Raw genomic sequence first — 24767 nt, 5'->3', positions numbered from 1 at the left:
GAGAAATACTGCTTGAGCCCCTGGGAGCTTAACGGTATCACATATGAGCTGCAAGGAACCCTTTGGGGATAGACCAGAGGGTTCTTGAGTGGCTTAATCATGTCTCCTTGCCTGTGTTTCCTACTTGGGAGGCAAAAGGTCTGCATGTTTCTAAGCCCCAAGGCACCAAGTTCATCTTACCACGTCCACTATGGACAATAGAAAGGCCAAGAGCAGAACCAAAGAACAATTCTAAAGGAACAACAATCCAATGAGAGCAAGCCAAGTGCAAATACAAGTGAAAGAATGTAAGAGATTTAAATCTCCTTCATCTGTTCAATAAAATCATTCCATGGCCCGGACATATTAGTGTTCTTCCTGATCAGTTAGTTGGTGATGGTTGTAGGAGCAGGAGAGGAAGGGAGCCCTCAGCACCGCTTAGAAACCAGCACTGGTTTTCAATGCTTACAGTGCATAAGCAGCTCACCCTCAGAGTGTTTGGTACGTGTGTGTGTGGAACGTGCTTGGAAACCTGCATTTTAATAAGAGGTTTGGATGTACAGGTGGTCTACTGACCGTGCTTTGAGATGCACTAGGTTAGAGTGTGTACAGCTAATAAAGTTCAGCTTGCATAACCAAGTTCTTCTTTAGTTTTGTGGCTTACACAAGATTAAATGGGGATATTTAAATAGGGCTTCAACCCCAAGTGTTTTTTAGGATGGGGTAACTGGAAGAACAATGCAATACATTTGACTACTGTGATTAAATGAAGAACAAATGACAAGTGTAAAACATGAGTCTCAACTCTGGTTGCACATGAGGGCCCCCTGAGGAACTCTGAAATATTCAGATGAAATATTCAAATATTCTGGGCTCTACCTAGAATGACTGGAGGGGCAGCCTCAGGCGTTGGTTTTTTCTCCCAGCTTCCTAGTTGCTTTCTGATATGCTGGGAGGGTAGAGAACTGTTGGCCAGTTGTTGCAATGAGGAAAAAATGGTGGCCAGACGTTCGGCTCTTTCTGGATTAATAACATTTTACATGAAATCTCCTGGCTAGTAAATGTTGGAAAACAATTTAGATTTTGAAAAATATAGGGTAGGCAGAAAAAGGACATCGGCTCACAGGATGCAATCCAGGCAGGGGCTGTAAGTCTGTGACCTCTCGTTTAGGCATTCAACTGGTTTCAAAAACTTTAGAAGCCTTTTCTATCTGTGAATGATTTCTATATTAATTACTTTTTAAAAAATCTCTTCTAAAATATCCTTTAGTTTAGGCTTATTTTTCTCCTCCCCTTTCTGTTTGGTCTGAATTTTCTTTTGGTTGGCTTGAACTCCATTCTTCTGTAATACACTTGTATTGAACTAATTAAACATTCTTGAATATTGACCTGTCATACAGGAAGTGCAGCAGAAAACTGATATTCAGTTTTGGTTGCAAGGAAGAAACACTATGCTTTTATGATTAGTAAATTATTAGAGGCTCATTTTCTCATTTGCTTTGTAATATGCCATTTTTTCTCCCTGAAATTTTATCATGTGCTTTTGCTTTTAATTTTTCCTCTGCATATTCATATTATGGCAGTGTTTTAAAGATCTCTCTTCCTTCAGCTGAAGTGAGGAAATAGCTGTGAATTCATGAAGTAACTGGTTGTTCCAGAATTCGTGCATCATTCTGATGTGCCAGACAGTGGCTGACATGCACAAATATCAAATGTTAAGAATCTTATTTGTGGAAAGGTTTGGTCTGATCAACATCAAGCTGTACTTTCTGAAACAAGGGAATATTCAATGTTTTTGGCAGATGGTGTGCTCTGAAGTGGGCGATTAGAGCAACAGTAATGGATAGTTACACTCCGAGGAGATGAAAGTTACGTACTCTCTATGTATTTGTTCATCCATTTGGGCAGTGTTCCGTAGTTTATTTAGATGGAGAGTTGATTTTAAGACTTAAAAGATGTGTGTCCTAAAGGCTGTAATTCCTAGTGATTTTTTCACTTATCTCTTCAAGCAAATGCATTCATCCCTAAGGGTCATCAAGCAGAAAAACAAGAGATAAGTGTGAAGATAAATACTGACACAAAGTGCACTAAGACCAGTTTGTGATGTGGATATCAAATCGTAGCCCTGTTTTAGTTCTGATAACTAGCTTTTTCTTAATATCAGCTATTATCATATGGTTTTGTGGTCAAGGTAAGCATTTTGCTTTTTTTGGGGGGGAGGGGGTGCTGATCATTTCAATAATGAATATATTATCTAAAGGGATCCCCTAAGATGTGAATAAAACTAAACATCTACCATAAAATAAGCATGACATCACTATTAAATCACCTATACTATACAACCAAGGGATTGGAACCAGTAGAATATATTAATATACTTTATTTTGATGAAATTACAGAAACTTTAATGCTTAGGGAGCCACCATTTCTGGGCAGAACATATCATATATAAATTTTTTCTTTTTTTGGAAATGGTGCTTACATTATAGTTTTTTGGGGAGAAATGGGAATTTAACAAGGCTCAACTGCAACAATTCCCTTAGATATATTTAGTTTTAATCTGCTGATACCTTTTTTTGGAGGGGGTTGGCTAGGACCTTATTTGAGCTCACAAAATTTTGGACTTTCCCCTAGGAAATGTACACATATATATGTACTTGAAATTTTGCATATGATTTTAGAGGGCTTGTGAATTCTTGCTTTAATGGATGAATGGGCATCTTTGTAGAAAAATAAGGAAAAAGAAGATGGGTAAGAAGAAAGTATCAGTGCCTCTGAAAAAGCCCAGCAGAGTTAAGGATAAGAAAGAAGCTAAGGCAATAGTTAGGGAAGCATAGCCAATAGTACTTGCCAAGGACCATCTGTCTCTTTGCAGTTGGAGTTTTTCTGTCGAATTGCATGTTTTGCTTATATTTTCATTTCCTCTTTCTCTCTCCTCTTTCCCACCCGTGGAAGTCCTTGTTCCCATTTTATGATTCTAATCATCTGGGGCTTATACTGGGATTTAGAATCAGACCTAAAGAATAATCTACGTATATTGTGCAGTCTTCCAGTTAGTAATTGCAACTAGGAAATGCTTTATCAGTTCTTCTAAATGTGGATGTTTAATTTACAGTTGGTATGGTAATTTGCTGATAAATGTGTTTAAAGTCATAAAATGTTATAATTTTTGCCTTATTCGCCTGTTTTATCTCTAGTTTTTTTCCTTTTCTTCAATCATGGCATGTAACTTAATAATAGGAGCTTTGGATCCCTAAGTATTTGTATGTTTCCCCCCAGCCATCACCTTGTACCTAAAATAGTCCCACACTTCAGATATGGGCAGACACCTTTGCCTTAAATCCCTGCCTCTCAAAATTGGGGTCCTGGGAAAAGCTCAGCTCAGTGTGAGGGCAGAATCATTGTAACAGGAAGTTTATTTTCGAAGAAATGTTATACTCTCCCTATCAGCCTTACAGACCCAAAGAAAAAATAAAATTAGTGGAAAATGTCAAAATGAAAATTACTTTTGCTCCAAGTCTTCTGTTTCTGGGAGCTCCTGTAGAAAGGAGAAAGATGTTTTTGTTTTAAAACACTATTGGGTATGTCATGATTTACAATTATTGTTCAATTTTTTTTATAGTAATGTTCATCGTGGAATCTTCATAATAATTTTTTTATTATGCGTTTTTTTAACTTAAAATCTGCAGAGCTTTTTAAGTCCCTTTTTGGCTTCTAACTGGCACTTTCAAATCAAAATTCAGAGCAGGTAGAGAAATGCTTTTAAAATGCATATTTGATGTAGTAAGTGCTGTGCTGTGCTTCTGAAAGCAGCGGGGTCACAGCTGCATACATGAAAATGCATGGTGACTGCAGGCATTGTTTCCTCACACAGAAAAGGCAATCTGCGTCTATCACTGAATTTATGATGTAAATCAAATCATAGCTTTCCTGTATTCAGGGATGTAGCAGAAAGGTTGAGGTGACCTAAAGGTTACACATAACTTTTGCTTTTTGATTTTCCTACCACAAGACTAATTTCTTTTTTTTTTTACTTCCTGTTTTCTATTAAGATTGATGTACTTCAAGGTGAATCTAGTTACATACCTTATTTTACCACTGCCTCTGAGCTAGTCTAGTGGAACCATGAATTGATCGTTCATTCCTTCCCCCACTCCATTCTGTTAAGATGCATGTATTGCTCTGTGCTGTTGACAATATTATTAAAGGGTGGGGAGCACTGAAGTATTAGGTACCAATTCTGCATGCTTCCCGTGCTTTTTTTCTCTGAACAGTGTGGACTTTGAAACAATGTACTAGCAGGACTCTGATAACTTGGTTTTTCATTATCTGGTCAAGGAGTTGAAAAAGGTGGTTTGTGGAAAGTGTGGTGTGATGTGTGTGTGTATGTGTGTGTGTGTGTGTGTGTGTGTGACATTTATTGTAGATGTGCATTTGGCACTGAAAGGGAAACTTAAAAACATAAGACATATACCCAGCTTTCAAGCTGCTTATGCTCTAGTTTAAGATACAAGCTTACCTGCATGATAATCATAATAGTACCCCGTTTATGGAGTATTCGGTGTGCTAGGTACTATGTGAAATGCTTTACTTAAAATAGCAATTAAAACATTTACAAATTGTGAAATGGCCAAAGAATGTACAGCAAATGGATCATCTGTGGTAGGGAAAAAAACCCCCGAAAACCAATGCACAGTGAAGGAGAGATTACAGACACTAAAGACCAGCGAAGGGTGACCTGGTTGCAAGGTTGGTATTGATTTTGATCTTTAGAAACAATGTTATTTTCTTTTTAAGAAGGATGCAGAACCTATTGGATGTCTTAAGAGTTAGGAAATTCTGATTTTAAAATTTCTGTGGGCTCATTGTGGACACAGCACTTTTTTCTGAAATAATAAAAAAAGGATAATTCATCTCTTTGAGATTAAAAATAGAACTCTTTTGTGAGGTCTCAGATTTTATTTGACATTGGCCTTAGAGCCATTTAAGCTTGACATAGACTTATTAATAGTTGACAGCCATCTTCACTGCTTTCTGCTTTTATAGGATTTGGTCCCACCTCTAGTTCTGAGCAGTGTGAAGGTTAGGGCTTTAATGAGGGGCTTGGGTTATATGACTTGAGCACTGGAAGGTATTTCGTCCGATTTCCTCATTTTACAGTTGAAGAAACTTTGCCCAAGAGAGGTTAATTCTCTTGCCTGAAATCACATGATTTGCTGCAGAGCAAGAATGTAAATTTAGAACTCCTGACTCTTAATTCAGTGTTTTCCTTCCATTGTTTCACCTCACCTCTCCACTTCTAGTTTTTTTTCTGAGATACGGACATGGCAGCATAACAGAAAATGATTTTAATGATGCTAAGTAGGCACTGCTTACATAAATAATAATTATGACAATACTCCACATTTGTGTTTGGTTTTCAAAACTTGTATAGCTTGTCTGCCACTCTTAGTTTTACAAGTGATCCGGGTGATTGTATGGTCAACCCATCTATCATTTTTTTTTTTTTTAAAGATTTTTTTTTTTTTTAATTGGGGAAGGGGAACAGGACTTTATTGGGGAACAGTGAGTACTTCCAGGACTTTTTTCCAAGTCAAGTTGTTGGCCTTTCAATCTTAGTTGTGGAGGGTGCCGTTCAGCTTCAAGTTGTTCTCCTTTCAGTCTTAGTTGTAGAGGGTGCAGCTCAGCTCCAGGTCCAGTTGCTGTTGCTAGTTGCAGGGGGCGCAGCCCACCATCCCTTGTGGGACTTGAGGAATCGAACTGGCAACCTTGTGGTTGAGAGGACGCGCTCCAACCAACTGAGCCATCCGGGAGCTCAGCGGCAGCTCAGCTTAAGGTGCTGTGTTCAATCTTAGTTGCAGGGGGTGCTGCCCACCGTCCCTTGCAGGACTCGAGGAGTTGAACCTGCAACCTTGTGGTTGAGAGCCCACTGGCCCATGTGGGAATCGAACCAGCAGCCTTCAGAGTTAGGAGTACAGGAGCACCAACCGCCTGAGCCACCAGGCCAGCCCAACCCATCTATCATTTTGAATGAAGTGTTAATAGTCAGCTTACTCTGTAACTTGAATAGCAGGTTTGGAGATAATTGAAATTTTCCAGGCATCACCCATATTTTGTTTTCATGTTCTTTTGTACCACATTATTTCTTTTTTTGATCAACAGTGCTTCTAATGAAGAACGCAGTTGATTTGTTTAAATTGTGCATCCTTCATTTATGTGACCATTCCTAGTTGTATGTACTTGAAAGAAGTGGGATGGTTAACAAACAGTGAATGAGAGGAAGAAAGAAAACACTTGAATAATCCATAAATTTAATAATCAATCCTTGAATGCATCAAGAGTGAACTATACTTAGCCTTATGACATTTTAGATGCTCAAATTATATTTTAAATAGGAAAATAACTCTTTTCTATCATACCTACATTAGTATGTACATTATTTAATGCTGTTTATTTATTTTGGAATATGATTCTATATTTTGCAAAGGCATAATTTTGCATATGTTTTCCATTTTAATTCTTCTAGTGTCTACCGTATTTGTTATTCTTGTATACCTAATGTTAATACTTGATGAGTATATTTCCATAAGAAGCTTAAAATTTTGAGCATGATTGATTGATTGATTGCTTTTGGTTCAGTGTGAAGAAGGGTGAAGGTAGAATCATAGTCTTTTTGAATAACTTGGGGCTAGTACCATGTTTTAATCAGTTTTGTGCCTTTAGTAGTGCTTGTCATTTTACCTAGTGCAGGGGTTCTTAACCAGGGCACTTTTGCCCACCCCCCCACCCCCGCCCCAGGGACATTTGGTAATATCTGGAGACATTTTTTATTGACACAACTAGGGTGAACGCTATTAGCATCCAGTGAGTAGAGGCCAGGAAAGCTGCTAGTCGTGCATTGGATAACCCCCACAGCAAAGCATTATCTCGTCCCAAATGTCAGGAGTGCCAAGACTGAGAAACCCTCACACATGGCAGTTGCACAATTAGAAAATGCATCGATTCTATTACTTAAACGTAAGGCTTTATGTATTTTATGTGTATTTACATACCAATTTAATGATTCATAAGGGAAAATTTAGCTCTTTGCTTCATTATGCTTAAAGTATTAAAACAATTTTGGCAATTATAATTGAGTTTAGGTTGGTTGTACTCGGTTGAAATAGTATAATATTAGTAATCAAATGTTAATTAACAGTAAGATTCAATGCTCTTATTTTGGACTTCCCTTGTACCTTAAGGTTTTCAGTTTCTTGGAATCAATATATGTTCCCTATAATGTTTCCACTTGGATCTGACATAATCAGTTCTCTGGAAAAGTTAATTATCCAGATGTCTAAATCAGTAATTAATCTGATAATCCTTGTCCTACTATCTCATCTAGTCTACTTAATCTCATCTTTAGAATTTAAGTCTGAGATACTAAATAGAATTTGCTGAATCCAATAGCTAGCAAAACAGGACTTTAGCTTCAAGCAAAAAGCTAGTGGTTCCCACCATCCCAGTGAAGTAGAAGCTGAATTATAATAGAGTTGTTTGCCATATATGCATCATTTCAAAATCTACTTTAAAATTACTATCCCTTATATTTGTTGACCTGATTTAATTTGGACAAAACTGTTTTAAAAAACGGGGATAGATCCTTAACATTTCTGGGGGTGAGGAGTGGGAAGGGGTAAGGGATGACTTCTAAGGGAAGAGTGTTGAAAAACACTTCAGTGCCTTATGATCATACAAAAACTACGTGGTAACTTTTTAGATTTTCTTCTTAAATCATCATAAATGCCGCCATTCGCTGGAGAATTAATAGATGGTCATATCAGATACTCCTCATTTCAATATGGTGCTTATCAGAAGAATAACCCATAGGTAAAATAATTGCAATTGCTGTTCTGTTCCTTTCATTCATGTTTCCTTGAACATGACCTACTGAGCTCTCAATCTAAGAAGTTCAGCTGAGGTGACATCCCTGAGAGGCATTTAGGATTTGTAACATGTTTCTTATGTCTGTGGCAACCAGAGTAGAAATAAATTCTAAATAGGTTTAACTGCCAAAGAGTTTGGAATTTGGACATGTGATGTTGATATGGTTTTTGAGTTTTGGCATAAAAACAATTGCTTGGAGTGATCCCTTAACAATGGAAGAAATCTGATCAGTCAGAAATAGGCTGTGCCTTAGCAAACTGGAGAAATAACTAGCCAGTGCCAGTGTGTGAAGTTAGCGCATGGTAGATTAGGTGAGGTTGAGGAGAAAATAAAGAGATGCCGATATAATACCAGAAACCGTAGCAGTGTCATGGAGGTGTTTAACATTGAGTGTTTCAATGTGGTGGGTCGGCCAGACTTTCTGTTTAATAGTGTAAACAAAAATTAGAAAATTTTCAAACTCCTAACAACCTAACCTTTCCCTTCTGTGGTGTTTTACTTGTAGTGGTTCTCAATCCTGGCAACACGTTAGAAGTACTAGAAGAGTTTTTTAAAAATTACTGACTCCGGGGCTCCACTCCTCGCAACCCCAATAGAATGGAGACTCAGACATTGGTATTTTTAAAGAGCTCCACAGATGAATCTAACTTGCAGCCAGGGCTGACGTCCACTGCTGTATAGCAATGCATCAGAATTGTCTGGAGGGCTTCTTACTAAGTCTGGGCTGAGGCCTGAGAATTTATTTACATTTCTAACAAGTTCCCAGGGAATGCTGATATTGCTGGTAAGGTGATCACACTTTGAGAACTAAGAAGGCAGTCTTAAAAAACCATTTGTGTGTAACTGGTCTGCCTTTAAAAAAAAAAAAAAAATCATTGCTAGTGATATATTGTTGGGTTAAAAGTTAAGATTAAAGAATAGCATTATGTATATGATTCCTTTTATATTAAAAGACGGATACTTCTTTATAGTTTGAATTTTTTTTTTAATTTACAACGAGCATTTTAGCTTTGATTTTTTTCAAAAATTTTTGGAGGAAAAAGCCACATCCATAATAAGTAAAAACTTTGTATAGTGCTTCATAATTTAAAAATCTGATGAATTTATAGTTTTTAGCAGACTTTTTGAACTATTTAAAATGACTTGTGTTTGTGCTTTTTTATTTTTCTCAGAAGAATGGGGGTAATTGGGAAAGAGAGGGAGGGATAGTGCTTAAAAGTTGGGTCAATGGACAGAAAATGGAACCTTCCAAGTTTTGAAAGAGAGCAGCAGGAGGAAGAGGTGGCCCATGACTTCCGGGCATGGAAGAATAAAGAGGATGGATATGAGAGAGCTACTGGATTCAGGATCTTGGTCAGTCAACCAGCTATTAAGTGGCAGAGTCCGTTCTGAAATTTGGGTCTCTAAGACTCAGGGTTTGTTCTCTTTTCTGCAAAACACTTAGATAAAGGGGAAAAAAATATCATTTCTAATGAACCAACTCTGCAACAAATGCAGCAAATGGTATCCTGGAAAAAAGTCTCTAGGTGGTATTGGCTTTTTTTGCTGTTATGTTTGGATATTGAGAATGTGTTGTCCCGAAATAATTTCCAATGTGACTTACTGTTTTTCAGAAATCATCCTCAGCCTTTGATCACTGTGCTTGAACATAGAACTGATTGCTGGCCAATAATTTTGCAGCAGTTGACGGCTTTTTTCCAGCAATGCCCTGAAAGGTAATGTAAAATAAAATAAGTGAGAGAGATAGAATTATATATGCTAATTTTAGAGTTTTGTTTTGTCTTTTCTTTTCTTTTTATAAGCTGCTTTGACTATAGTGTTTTCTCCTGAAGGAAAGAAATGTCTTAGCGCAGGATATAGTTTTATATATATATTTTAAGACTATGAACGAAAAACCCTATCAGATTTATTGATTGTTGAAATATTGAATATGAGCAAAGCTATTATTAAAGGAGTTAAGCATTAGTTAGTTAGGAAAGTTGATTAGAAATGTTCAGGAAACTATTATGCAATACATTTAGAAGATAGTTTCTTCCCCAGGGAAATTGATTAGTGAGTTAAACTCTTCCTATTAGAAACCTGCCAGTTGGCATCAAGAAATACTGCCAGCTGGGACCAGATAGCCACCATAGTACAGTTATTTTAGCTTTACTGACACCTCCTGGTGGTCCTCAAAGCCATCCCCTCTCTTCCACCCTTACTACCACGGTACTGGCCATCGTCTCTTGGCTTTTGCCACTTGTGCCTAACTGACATCGCTGCCTCCAATCTTGTCCTGCTCAAGTCCATTCTCTAAACATGCCTCAGAGTGATATATCATGAGAGCAAATCTTATTATCACTCTTTTGCTTAAATCGCCACAACTGTAGTTTTCAAACTTGCAACGTATGGGCTGAGCACAGGGAATGCCTTACCCATGCCCTTCAGCTCTGTTTTTGTAGAACATACAGGTTGATATGATATCTATAGAAGCTTTTTATTGGAAAAAAGGAGTTTCGTTTCTGAAATAGTTGGCAAATCCCTGGGCTACAGGATGAAATCTAGGATGTCACACTAGGCTGTGTGTATGATACAGTTTCTATCTGTTTCACCAGTTTTATCTTCTGTTTATCTCACAATTTATGAATTGTGAATTCAGCAATAAACTGACTTGCTTTTGGTTCCCTTGCCTTTGTGCTTTTGCTTATACGTACACACCTTACTCTCTTGAGTCTTATCCCAACCTTTTCTGAATAATTTCTCTATTTTAAATCTCTGCTTAGGCTGGATTAGGTGTCTTTTTTATATACTCCCACGATAACTTCAGTTGTGATTTCTAATGTCATTGTTTATGACACTGTCTTATAATTACTGTCCTCTATGAAACATTCTGAAGGCAGGGACTAGGTTTCATTGTTCTTTGTGTTAATAATGCCTGGCACATTTCTGGGTGCTCTATACATGTTGGATTTATGTGGGACCCACAGATTGGTGGGGCCGAGGCAGTGGGTAGCAGTACCGTCATGCAAGGTCATAAGATACCATTGTCCCTGGGCGATCCTGTGCCTGAGTTACATTCACCACACCAGCTACACTCACATTGTTTTGCTCTTGAAGGTTTTACAGTGTCCTATAGGTACAGGCTCTCAGAATGCCATTTGAGCCCACAACTTGAATTTTAGAAGTTATGGAATCTTTAGGCGGGATATACTGCTACAGGGAGTTTAAAGAGATATAGAGAACCTTGCAAGCATCTGCCAGTGAGAAAAATTCATGTAGCATTTGAATGAGTGGCTCAGAATAAACATCATTCCCCTCTTCTCCCACCTAGGGTTACATTTTCAAAGGTAAGATATTAATATTTACTAAATAATTCTTCCACTATGTCAGAAACCAAAAATAACAAATTTATAAACACATTTGTTTAATTAAATAGGATACTTTATAAAAGATGTTGCTGCTGATATGCCAAATTTGTCATTAAGCTTGTTAAGAATATCTCTCTTTTCCAAAGCTTCAGTTAGTTGACAAGTAATTAATTTAGCTTTTGGCTATTTTCATTTCAAAGGAGTATTATGTTGCAATTTGGAAGTAGTTATTCTGATGAAATTTGTCCAGATATTCATAAGGAAAAAATTATTAATTGACTTGACTGTATTTATTGATAAACTTTTATTGACTTATTCCTTTCACTTAAATTCTTAGGTGTTAGAGTATGTTCTCTAGAGCCTTTTGGAGGTTCTAAATTATATTTATTTGCAAAGAATAATTTCAATTGCCTCATTTCTGCTTTTGCACTATAAGATTACTCTTTCCAGGATGAAATTGGTAATTCTGGTTACATTTTTTACCAGACTATTAGTTTCCTGAGATTTAATTTTAGAGTAAGTTAATTTAGTAGTTTCAAAGTTGTTGTTTAGAAGATAATGAAGAAATGCTGGTAATTTAATGAGAATATAAATAGTGATTCACAACTATGCGAAGGAGGCAAAATGTTGTGAAGATAGCTTGTATTCTAGGTCCTTCTGTGTTAGGAATTATTGATTAGACTAGTGTTTACATTCATTTTTGATAATGTGTAGCTGTCCTGAAGTGACTATATTTCATACAAGTTTTTTGGGGGTCATTATTGAATAATTAAATTCTGCATTCATTTATAGGAAGCCTGTGATATGAAGACTTCACCTTCAGGGAACTGAGAATTGTGTAACTTGGCAGTGATATCATCATCTTTAGATGCGGATACTGTAAGGTTAGATAGTGTAGCACATACAGTTTTAGTTGAGGGGAACTAAGGAGAACAAATTAAATGACTTCCGCAAGGACACGTGATTAGTTAGCGGTGGAGTCGGGCCTAAAGCCTCAGTTCTTTGCCTTTCGTTCCAGGTCTTTTCTCACTACCTCTCCCTCAGTGGTGAACAAAAATATGAAGGATGCATATGTAGATATATGCACACTTGGTTGCGTTTTTAAACATTCTTAATCCCTTTGGGATTTCAGATTATCTGTTTTATTATTTTCCTTTTCTCCTTAGGCCTTGTCAGCTAATACCCAACAGAAGTGATAGTTAATCACCAGATACCACCTAGGAAATGCAGTATCTAAAATTGGGGCAGATTAAGCCAAGGAGATTTTTAAATAGTGTATTGTTCTTAAGGAAGTTCAACATTATGCTCCTGATGTCAAATAATAACAGCATCTTGGAAATGTATTTCTTTATATGAACCTTGCTTTTCACCTTCAGCATCTCAAAGTAGGAGAAAACTGATAAACTATTCATGGATGTTTTTGACACTTGGGTAGTGTTTATTTTTGGGGGAATACATTATTGGAGAGAGATAGGGAAAGAATGTTTCTTACATCTCTTTTCTAATTTATGCTTCATATTCTAACCCATACATATATCATTCACTTGCTTGATATATGAAGCTTTCTTTAGTTTCCTAACGTGGATGGTGTGATAAAAGATATACCTTTCAATAATAATTATGAACTCAAAAGTCCTCCTTTTGTTTTTTTTAATAGATTGTGTAGGTATTGTGCTCATGAGAAAAAAAAAAATTCCTCCAGATTTTGAGCTCCATCACAGCAAAGATTTAATCTATTTTTGTTTCTTGGTTTATTTCTAGCACATAGAAGAGTGAATGGTATACTGTAGGTACTCAGTACATTTTGCCAAGTGAATAAATGAATGAATGAATAAATTTTTTCAGATTTGGTAACTTAAATTTTTATTACGGTTAATGGTGTTTTTAAATCACATTGCTGTGGAATATATAGTATAAAATTATGTAGTCAAGCATAATTCAAATGCCATTTCTTCCATGAAATATTGCACTTATACCTTTGTTTTTTAGTGAATTTCACTTTCTATTCTCTAGTCCAGGAACAGAATTGATTGCCCCTTAAAGATAGATAATGCCTCATTCATTTTCTTTATCTAGTAATTTCTTATGTTTAATAAATATGAAAAAGTAAACTAAAATTATATTTAATTAATGCATTTTAATTGTAAAACCACTTTATAAATTAGTTTAACTGAATCAATTAATTTAATGATTGAGCATCTCTTTGAAGGTCTAGTGTGTAACATTGTTATTGATGATACAGAAGTAAACAGAAATCCATGGTCCATGCCCTCATCTGGCTTAGAGTCTGGCAAGGGATAGAGATGTTAAAACCAACACTAAAGTTATCGTCCTGTGGAAGCACGTATTGTGCCTGTGACCTAGGCTAGGTGTCAGGGAAGGCCCTCAGGAAGTCATTTTAGAGGAGAGCACTGAAAGAAGATTGAAATTAGGCAGAGGAAGGAGCAAGAAAGGGAGAAAAGGGAGACTATTACAGAGGGAACAGCAAGTGAGGAAAAAACCCCGATGACTTGACTGAAGATCTGAAACAACTTTAGTGTTGTGAAGTGGAGAGTGGAGAAGAGCAAGAAATGAGGCTGGAAAGATAAGCAGTGGCCAAATTAGGGATGGTTTGTGAATTGGGCTAAATATTTTATCTTAAGGGTAAACTCTCTTATGCTGGTTAATGACATGATCACATTTTTTGTATCTGAAAGGTCATTCTGGCATTTTACTGACTTTGGACTTGGGGTTATTGGGATATATTGAAATCTGAATAGGTATGAAAGATTTGTAAGATCTGCTTCCTTTGATTGGGAAGGACTCACTCAAAGGGGCGGGACTTGGCAAATTACTTCGCCTCTCCCTGCCTTAGTTGCTGCATAATGGGATAGAATACACACACACACACACACACACACACACACACACACACACACACAGGTATATATTTATTTCATAGGATTGTGGTGAGAATCAAGTGACTTTAAAGGCATAAAGTGCAGTTAATTGTGCATCTTGTTAACAAGTTGACAAGTAAATGTTAATTGTTATAATCTTCTTGGGATGTCTACATGGACTTTTTTTTACATAGAACCTCATCTACAGAGTTTTTCCAAAAATGCTTGCCTGTTTCATACACCTGGAGAATGGTTACGGACATCTGTAATTCCAAAAATGTTCTCAGATGATTTGGATGTTCACCAAGGACTCATCCTGGCACTGCAGATGCCCTTCTGGTGTGCAAGTAGAGAGAGAGAGAGAGAGAGAGAGACTCTTAGTCCTGGCCATCAGGCTTATGGTCTCCGGGGGCTGAGTCATTTTCCCCGGTGTATAGAGAACTGTTTGGTGTAGGTCTAAGTAGGTCACGGTGGCGTAGAAGAATCATGAAAGAAAGTTACACTTGGTGGTATCATAGTTTATGATGGGTCGTGAACTATAAATTGCTATTTGACACTTACCTGCTTGGTACTCTGTTTAACTCAGTGACTGGCTTCTGCATTTCATGACTTGCAGGTCAGAAATTTCATGTATCCAAATAATGGCACCATTTTTGTGGTATCTGTATTGTGAACCATCCCAGTCACAAGAATATGCTAAACTCCGACTAGCCCTGCTAAAAGTCTTACTTCAACCCCGGCCTCTTTGCGACAAAGAACAACCATCAATATTGGAACAACATATCCTTCAATTGTGCTGTGACATGGTCCCATGTTTGCAGGTAAGATCTTTCATCCTCCTTCACTAATATAGCATCAGCAAGTCTCGATCATTACTGTTATACATAAAGTGGAACCTCTGATCTGGCAAACTCAGACACAATCCTGGCTCTAGAAATGCTTGCAGGCTTTTGGAGATGATGAAGGAACCAAATTAGGACTTAACATTAATATATGCAATGTTAACTAAATTCATAGAAATATAAATCAATGTAGTCCATTGGGATTAGTAAGAATGAAAGCTTTCCTTTGTTTAAGAAAGACTTTCTCAGGAAAAATAATTTTGAGTTGAATTTCTCCTCATGCAAGACACTGAGAGAGTTAAAAAAAAGAAGAAAAAAACAGATCTCTTTGTGTAAATTAGAAAAAGGTGTGTCTCAGGGCAGATACGGCCCTGGGGATGCAGGCCTTGACCAGCTGTGTGCTGCCGAGATTCCAGTTTCCACATGTCCCCTTGCAACATGTGTGGTGACCCTGATGGATCCCGCCCTTGAGAAGCCCACAGCCTAGTAAGGGAGTTAACACAAGTATATAAATTTTCATAATTCAAAGTCGATGGATGAAAGATATTTAACAGAGATATGGATAAAATGCCGAGGTTGTTCAAGGGAGGGATAAATTTGAGCTAATGTCTCTATAACTGCAGATTTTTTAAAAAAACCCAGTTGCCCGTAGATTGTGAATTGGATGTAGCGATTCATTAATCAAGCTGTCCCATCCCATGATCGAGGTTTGCCCTTTGCCTAGAATCTGAGCACCACACTGCTTCGCTGATGGAGGGAATCTGTGAATATTTTTCAAAGTGATCACTTGAGGTCACAGATGACCTGTTTTAAGTTTGAGTTAGCAAGGAATGACTAGAGTGAATCTTTCCTTTGTGACTTATAAATTGGCTTTCCCGTAATCAAGGCAGAGAAAAGCTGATGAAAATGAATTCTCCTGTGGCTTTTCCAAAGTTTTCTTTTGTGTGGGCAATAAAACAATGCTTAGGCAGAACATCTTGAACGAGGGTACACCTTTTCACACCTTGCTTACATCAGTATGTTCTCTGCTCTTTGAGAGATGTTTGTCTTCATTTTCGTGAACCTGTATTGACAAGCCTAAATACTTCTTGAAGTGAGCTCTGTGGAGTATTTCTGGGAATCTGTGGTTTGTTAATATAGTTTAGATATGCATTATTTGGAGCTATTGGAACTAGTGACACAAACACATTTCATCACTTAAATCAACTTTGTTATAGGTTGTTGCAAAAGTCATTGCAGTTTAAAAGGTGAAATTAATTGCAAAAACCACAATTATTTTTGCACTAACCCAATAGAATGAAGAATCTGAGAATTGGGAGGGATCTTAGCAGCAGTGTAATCCATTTTCTCACTGATTACAGGTATTTCTTACACTCTTTAAAAGACAACCACCCCATGACAAATGAAATATTTTAGTGATATGAAGCATGCTATTTTTCAAGGCAACCTTTTATTTTTTTAGCGAGTACTTTTTATAATTGACCTGCATTTTCCTAAAACTTTACCTGTGAATCTCCGATTGATTCTTCCCAGAACCAATCAAAACAAGCTTTTTAAAAAGCCCATCTACATCCTATCTTGTGTTGTTTCTTTATCTCTTCCTTTCCTTCCTCCCTCCTTTCTTTCCTTCTTCAATTTCTTTACTTCTCCACATAAAATGGTTTCCAGACTTTTCACTGTCCTTTGCTAGGAATTCTCTTGTTTATTGGTGCTCAGAATGTGTTACTATGAAATGTTCTTCTTACTGCTAAATGCACTACTGTAGATGTGATCTATAATGAGTACTTGAATAGCATCATATTAATCCAAGAGAATTTTGTTTAGAAATAGCCATGCCACCCTGTTCCTCTATGGTGAGATGGTGGTCAGTGGGATTCCTATTTCTTTTTCTTTTCATGACAGTTGCCCTTCAATTTTATATTTGTGGAATTATCTTTTTTTTTGGACTTACCTGTCTTAAGCTTTACTATTAACTTGAGTCCCTATAGTTCTTTCTTTTTAATTGTGACTCTTGTCATCACACATATAATCCATTTCACATCATCTGTTTCTACATAAAGATAGAACATTACTTCAAAAGTGTTTTTGTGTTGCACATGGAACATTTTCCAAGATAGACCATATGTTAGGCCACAAAACAAGTCTTGATAAATTTAAGAAAATTGAAATCATACCAATTGTCTTCTCTGACCACAGTGCTATAAAATTAGAAATGAACTACAGGAAAAAAACTGGATGACACACCAATTCATGGAGGCTGAATAACATGTTACTAAATAATGAATGGGTCAACCAGGAGATCAAGGAAGAAATCAAAAGATATCTCGAGACAAACGAAAATGAAAACACGGCGACTCAAAATCTATGGGATGCCGCGAAAGCAGTCCTAAGAGGGAAATTCATAGCATTGCAGGCCTACCTAAAGAAACAAGAAACATCACTAATCAACAGTTTATCTTCACACTTAAGGGATCTGGAAAAAGAACAGCAAAATAAGCCCAAAGGGAGTACAAGGAAGGAGATAATAAAGATCAGAGCGGAAATGAATGAAATAGAAACCAGAAAAACAATACAAAAGATCAATGAATCCAAGAGTTGGTTCTTAGAGAAGATAAACAAAATTGAAAAACCTTTGGCCAGACTCATTAAAAAAAGAGAGAGAGGGCTCAAATTAATAAAATCAGAAATGAAAGAGGAGAAGTGACAACAGACACTGCAGGAAATACAAAAAATTTTAAGAAATTACTATGAGCAACTATATGCCAACAAATTTGACAATCTGGAAGAAATGGACAATTTTCTAGAGGCATACAACCTTCCAAGGCTAACTCAAGAAGAAACAGAAAACCTGAATAGACTGATTACCACCAGGGAAATTGAATCAGTAATCAACAATCTCCCAAAAAACCAAAGCCCTGAACCAGATGGCTTTTCAGGTGAATTTTACAAAACGTTCAAAAAAGAATTATCACCTATTCTCCTCAAGCTCTTCCAAAAAATCCAGAAGGAAGGAAGACTCCCAAACACTTTTTACGAAGCCACTATCACCCTGATCCCAAAATCAGACAAAGACACCACAAAAAAAGAAAACTATAGGCCGATATCTCTAATGAATACAGATGCAAAAATCCTCAACAAAATACTAGTGACCAGAATTCATCAATACATTAAAAAGATCATACACCATGATCAAGTGGGATTCATCCCTGGTATGCAAGGGTGGTTCAACATCCGCAAATCAATTAATGTGATACACCACATTAACAAAATGAAAAATAAAAATCACATGATCATATCAATAGATGCAGAAAAAGCATTTGATAAAATCTAGCAGCCATTTATGATAAAAACCCTTAAGAAAGTGGGAATAGAGGGGTCATATCTCAACATAATAAAGGCCATATATGATAAACCCACAGCTAACATCATACTCAATGGGGAAAAGCTAAAACCATTCCCTTTAAGATCAGGAACAAGGCAAGGTTGCCCACTTTCTCCACTTCTATTCAACATAGTGCTGGAAGTTCTAGCCACAGCAATCAGACAAGAAAAAGAAATAAAAGGCATCCAAATCAGTAAGGAGGAAGTAAAATTGTCATTATATGCAGATGACATGATACTATATATAGAGAACCCTAAAGACTCCACCAAGAAGCTATTAGAGCTGATAGATGAATTTAGTAAAGTAGCAGGATACAAAATTAATATTCAGAAATCAGTTGCATTTGTATATACCAATAATAAAACATCAGAAGGAGAAATTAAGAAAACAATCCCATTTACAATTGCTCCAAAGATTATAAAATACCTTGGAATAACCAAAGAAATGAAAGATCTGTACTCAGAAAATTATAAGACACTGAAGAAAGAAATGAAAGAAGACACAAATAGATGGAAACACATATCTTTTTCATGGACAGGAAGATTTAATATAGTTAAAATGTCCATAATGCCTAAGGCAATATACATATTCAACGCAATTCCTATCAAACTACCAACGATGTTTTTCACAGAAACAGAACATATAATCCTAAAATTTATATGGGACCATAAAAGACCCTGGATAGCCTCAGGAATCTTGAGAAATAAGAACAAAGTGGGAGGTATAACAATACCTCACATCAAATTATACTACAAGGCTACAGTAATCAAAACAGCATGGTACTGGCTGACACATAGATATAGGCTGACACATAAAACAGACACATAGATCAATGGAACAGAATAGAGAGTCCAGAAATAAAGCCATGCCTCTATGGCCATTTAATCTATTGACAATGGAAGCAAGAATGTACGGTGGGGTAAAGACAGTCTATTCAATAAATGGTGCTGGGAAACCTGGATAGACACATGCAAAAAAATGAAGCTGGACCACCTTCTTACACCATATACAAAAATAAATTCAAAATTCAAAATTCAAGACTTAAATGTAAGATCTGAAATAATAAAATTCCTAGAAGAAAATATAGGAAGAAACTTCACAGACATTACCCGGAGTAAGATTTTTACTGATATATCCCTTCGAGCGAGGGAAGTAAGAGAAAACATAAACATGTGGGATTATATCAAACTAAAAAGTTTTTTCACAGCAAAGGAAACCATCAATAAAACAAAAAGGGATCCTACTGAATGGGAAAAGATATTTGCCAATGATATATCTGATAAGGTGTTAATATCACAAATTTATAAAAAACTCACTCAACTCAACTCCAAAAAAAGAAACAACCCAATTAAAAAGTGGGGAGAGGATGTGAAGAGACATTTTTCTAAAAAGGACATACAGATGGCAAACAGACATATGAAGAAATGCTCAACCTCACTAACCATCAGAGAAATGCAAATAAAAACCACAATGAGATACCACCTCACCCCAGTCAAAATGGCTATCATCAATAAATCTACAAACAACAAGTTCTGACGCGGATGTGTAGAAAAGGGAACACTTGTGTACTGTTGGTAGGATTGCAGATTGGTGCAGCCACTATGGAAAACAACATGGAGGTATCTCAAAATTCGGAAAATGGAACTACCTTATGATCCAGCAATTCCACTCCTAGGTATCTATCCGGATAAATCCAAAACTCCAATTCAAAAATCTTTATGCACTCCTATGTTTATTGCAGCACTATACACAATAGCCAAGACATGGAAACAACCGAAATGCCCATCGGTAGATGACTGGATTAAGAAACTGTGGTACATTTATACAACAGAGTATTACGCAGCCATAAAGAAGAAATAAATCTTACCATTTGCAACAACATGGATGGACCTAGAGAACATTATGTTAAGTGAAATAAGTCAGACAGAGAAAGACAAATACCATATGATCTCACTTATATGCGGAATCTAAAGAAAAGAATAAGTGAATGAACTAATCAGAAACAGTTTTGGAGACAAAGAGGAAAAACTGAGGGTTGCTAGATGGGCGGGGGGGGGGTGGGGGTAAAGGGGAAGGTGAGGGGATTAGAAAACAGTCAGTAACCACAAGATGGCCACAGAGTTTTTAAAATTAATTTGGGGGAATGTAATCAATAATGTTGTAAAGATTTTGTAGGGTATCCGATGGACACGTGTCCCATTTGGGAGACCACCTCAGGGATGATGTAGATGCCTGATCACTGCACTGTACACCTGAAGCTGAACAATAATGAATGCCAACTATAATTTTATATATATACATATATATATATATATATATATGTATATATATGTGTTTATATACTTACAAGAAGCGGAGTACAGCTTTAGGAATAGAGACAGTGGAAATGTAATGACTCTGTGCGATGTCAGAGGGATAGTGGATGGGGGGAGGGGGGTTCACACAGTGTGAGGGATATAAATGATAAACGTCTAAGTATTACTTTGTCTTGTGCACCTGAAACTAATAATAAAAAAAAATAGGCATACTATGCTAATAGACATTTTCCACAGAAGACATACCAATGACCAACAGGTATATGAAAAGTATCACCAAACATCAGGAAATGTAAACAAAACCATAATGGGATATCAGCTCACACCTGTTAGGATGACCACTATCAAAAACAAACAAGCAAAAATATTAAAGTGTTGGCAAAGATGTGGAGATATTGGAAACTTTTGTGCAAACTATTCAGACAGTGCAAACTATTGTGCACTGGTTGTGAAAATGTAAAATGATGCAGCTGCCATGGAAAACAGTATAGAGGTTCCTCAAAAAATTAAAAATAGAACTACCTTATGATTCAGCAACTCCACTTCTGTGTATTTATCCAAAAGAATTGAAATCAGGATCTTGAAGAGATGTTTGCACTCCCATGTTTATTGCAGCATTATGCATAGTAGCTAAGATGAGAAAGCAACCTAAATGTCCATTAGTGGATAAATGGACAAAGAAAATGTGGCATATATATACAATGGAATATTACCCAGCCTTAAAAAAGAAGGAAATCCTGTCATGCAGCAAGGATACGATTCATTCATATCATGCATGAATCTGGAGGACAATATGCTAAGTCAGTCATAGAAGAACAAATACTGCATGATTCCACTTGTATGAGGTATCCAAAGTAGTCAAACTCATAGAAACAGAAAGCAAATGGTGGTTACCAGGAACTGGGGTTCATGGGAAGGAGGATGTTGCTTTTCAATTTGTGTAAAATTTCAGTTATGCAAGATAAAAAAGTTCTTGCGATCTGCTGTACAACATTGTACTTATAGTTAAGAGGATAGATCTCATGTTATGCTTTTTTTTAACCACAATAAAAACCCCACTAGAATGATTAATTAAATTGGGTGTGTTCAGATAACAGAATATTACACATTGCTCCACAGTAATGAAAGTAAATGAATAATTGCTAAAAAAAAAAGTGTTCTAGTCAAGAATTTTGGTAATGTTAAAGATTAGAGAGCCTTGTCTCTCAAAAAATATTTTTTTTATTATGGACAATTTTGAACATGGACAAATAAATGCACTTAAGGAAATATATTGTCAACTAAATAAGATGCTTTACTTTGTTTTAAATCCCTTTTCTTGGTGGCCTTTTGCCTTTCTCACTGTATATTTGCAGAAGAGCAAAATAATTTAACTACTGAACTGTTCACATTTATTTTTTATAACTTTGTATTTTCTTCTATTTCCCATCTCCCCCTTGATCTTTTAATATCTTTTTTTCTCTTGTTTTGCTAGGGATTAATTTTTGTCTCTGTGTATAACTTACAGTCATTTCGGGTTACTATGGTGGTAACGACTGGTGAAAGGTACAGCTGGTCAACTGTAGGCTTTCCTCTTGATGAATTTAACAGACACAAGGCTTCTGATTGAAGCAGATGGTTCATTGTTTGTAATCTCTGGGAAGTGCCAGTGTGTCTGCTAGCAGGACCGTATCCTTTATACCAGCTCCAGAATTTATATCAGAACAGCTGGGTTTGAATTGAATTGGGATTTTTTAAGAGCACCCATGTCCTTCTATTTAATGCATTAGCCTGTTGAGAAGATACCCTACCATTAGAATGTGGTCTTTCGTTAACATCTGCCAAGTGTGGAAATGATGCTCTCAGTGAAGGTTTTCTGAGCAAACACCTTACAGATGAAGGATTTAGTAACGCGTTAGAATAACATGCTAACTCCCTTCACTGCGTTCCAATTGTAGAACAGAGGGTTCCTCTGGAGAACTCAAAACCGACTTTAATTTCCTTCAACATGTTGGCACTGTCATGTCATTTGTCTTAAGAATTCTGCACTCAGAGAAGTTAGAAAAAATAAATGAAAAGAATTGGTGCCAGACAGCAGTAATAAAAACAGTAACAAATTGTATTTTGTTGAGTTGCAAAAGGAAAAAGGCAGTTGAATAGTTTAACCCTCTGAGTTATGTACATTTCTTCTTCTCCTTAAGGCTTAATAGGTTTAGAGAAAGATATTTTAATGTTAAAGCTTCTTGTGTAGCTTAAAATTATTCTTTGGATTGTATATTATTGTAATATCATATAATGGCTTTTTTAAAACAGATGAAAGATTTGATACAGATGACAGAAGCGATGCTGTTTATCGAGGAAGTATATGTAAGCCTTTTGCGTCATCCCGTTTTCTGGAAAATTCAGCTTACCCAGCTGACCCTTCAGCTGCTGTGTGTCTGTGAAGTCAGCTTGAAGATAACTGGGGAATGTTCATCTTTAATTCACCTTTTAGAGCTCAGTGTTGAACTTCTGAAGGAGGTAAGGATAGCAAGAAATGTTAATGTTTCAGTTATCACATAAATGGGCCTTTCAGTTGTTGGATGGGTGTACTCTTTTACTTTATCATATCAAAGGTGTTTTGATCTAATACAATTAGCGCATTCTAATGTACAATTACGACTGATATCATTTATTGTAAAAATGAATCAGTGACTACTCTTTGGAGCATCAGTTAAGGACCTACCGCTGTGGCATTTTTTTTCATTTATTCATGTAGAATTCAAATAAGGAACATTTATTATATGCCAGACCCCAGAGAACACATAGATGACAAGGTCACATTCTGTGACCTCAAGGGACTTACAGAAATGCAAATAAATAATTTTAGTACAATAAGGTACACGCTTCTATAGGAGTATATTTAAAGTGCAAAGGGAGTACAATTAAGGAGAGTAGGGCCTGAGTTCAGATGTGAGGACGTCTGAATAGGAGGTTGGGACAAACCAGAGGTTGGGAAGGCATTCCAGGTGCAGGAACAGCGTACGCCCAGACACAAAGACATGAGAGAGTATGGCCTGTTCAGAAAACAAGAAGGTGTTGAGTATTCTTGAAAGATGAAGGTGCAGGAGATAAGACCCAGACTTGAGTTGACATTTTATCTTCTAGGTAATGACATGCTATTGAAGACCTTTTGGTAGCGAGGTGCACTGATATTTTGTATGTGGAAGATCATCTGATGGGGAATGGAGGAGGGTTTGGAGCAGGGAACACTAACAGGGCAGGTAGTGAGGAGGGATGTCTTAGTCTGCCGTAACAACTACCACAGACTGAGCGGCTTAAACAAGAGAAGTTTAGTTAAAGATCTGGGTGGCGGCTGATTTGATCCCTAGCGAGGGCTATCTTTCTGACTTGTAGTCTAGTGCTGTCTTGCTGTGTCCTCACCTGGTGGAGAGAGAGCAAGAGTGAGCTCTCTATTGTTTCTTCTTGTAATGACACTGGTACTACTGGAATAGCGCTCTCACTGTTACGATCTCATTTAACTTTAATTCTTTACTCCACAACAGTCCCATTGGCAGTTAGGGCTCCAACATGTGAATTTGGGGTTGGGAGGACACAGTTTAGTCCATAGCAAGGGGCTAATTGGGAAAACGAGAAAGGGAAAAGAGAAATATAGGAGATGCAATCGATAGGGCTTTGTGGTTGATTAGCTGGTCAAGGAGGGGGTCCTTGGTAAAGTTTCAGCTTCCTATTTGCGGTATCTGGATAGTGCCATTCACTTTGAGAAAGGGTTACTGATATTGGAAGGAAGACGATAAATTTGGGTTGACATATGCTTGGTTTAAGCTATGTATGGATCATAAACAGTTGGCTCTATGGTTTTAAAATTAAGGTTAGAAGCCTAGGCTAAAGGCATAGATTTGTAGACATTTACTTTGGGGGAGGAGGTTTAACCATGGGATTGCGTGTCAGGGCTTGTGATGGAATTCTGGGGGCTGTTGCTACTTGGAGTGTACTGATAAATAAAGAGAAGTCTGTGAAAGTATAGCTAGAAGGATTGTATGGCAAGTAGAAGAGACAGACAACATGAAAATCAAGAGAAGGAATATCTAAAAAGGGGTAACAGTCAACAGTGTCAT

General features: G+C 36.9%; 1 protein-coding gene across 1 annotated transcript in view; it reads left to right on the top strand.

Annotated features, from left to right (window-relative positions):
• FOCAD (focadhesin) overlaps positions 1–24767 on the top strand; it is a 272571-nt gene that overhangs the window by 54072 nt on the left and 193732 nt on the right. The window contains exons 6-8 of the mRNA XM_033123525.1: positions 9519–9620; positions 14748–14952; positions 22963–23169. Coding sequence (XP_032979416.1) covers positions 9519–9620; positions 14748–14952; positions 22963–23169 — 514 coding nt within the window. The remainder of the gene's footprint in view (positions 1–9518; positions 9621–14747; positions 14953–22962; positions 23170–24767) is intronic.

The sequence above is a fragment of the Rhinolophus ferrumequinum genome, chromosome 12 (genome assembly GCF_004115265.2).
Source record: "Rhinolophus ferrumequinum isolate MPI-CBG mRhiFer1 chromosome 12, mRhiFer1_v1.p, whole genome shotgun sequence".
Taxonomy (NCBI): domain Eukaryota; kingdom Metazoa; phylum Chordata; class Mammalia; order Chiroptera; family Rhinolophidae; genus Rhinolophus; species Rhinolophus ferrumequinum.
The sequence above is the reverse complement of the archived record's forward strand: the minus strand, read 5'-3'. Positions and strand labels throughout refer to the sequence as shown.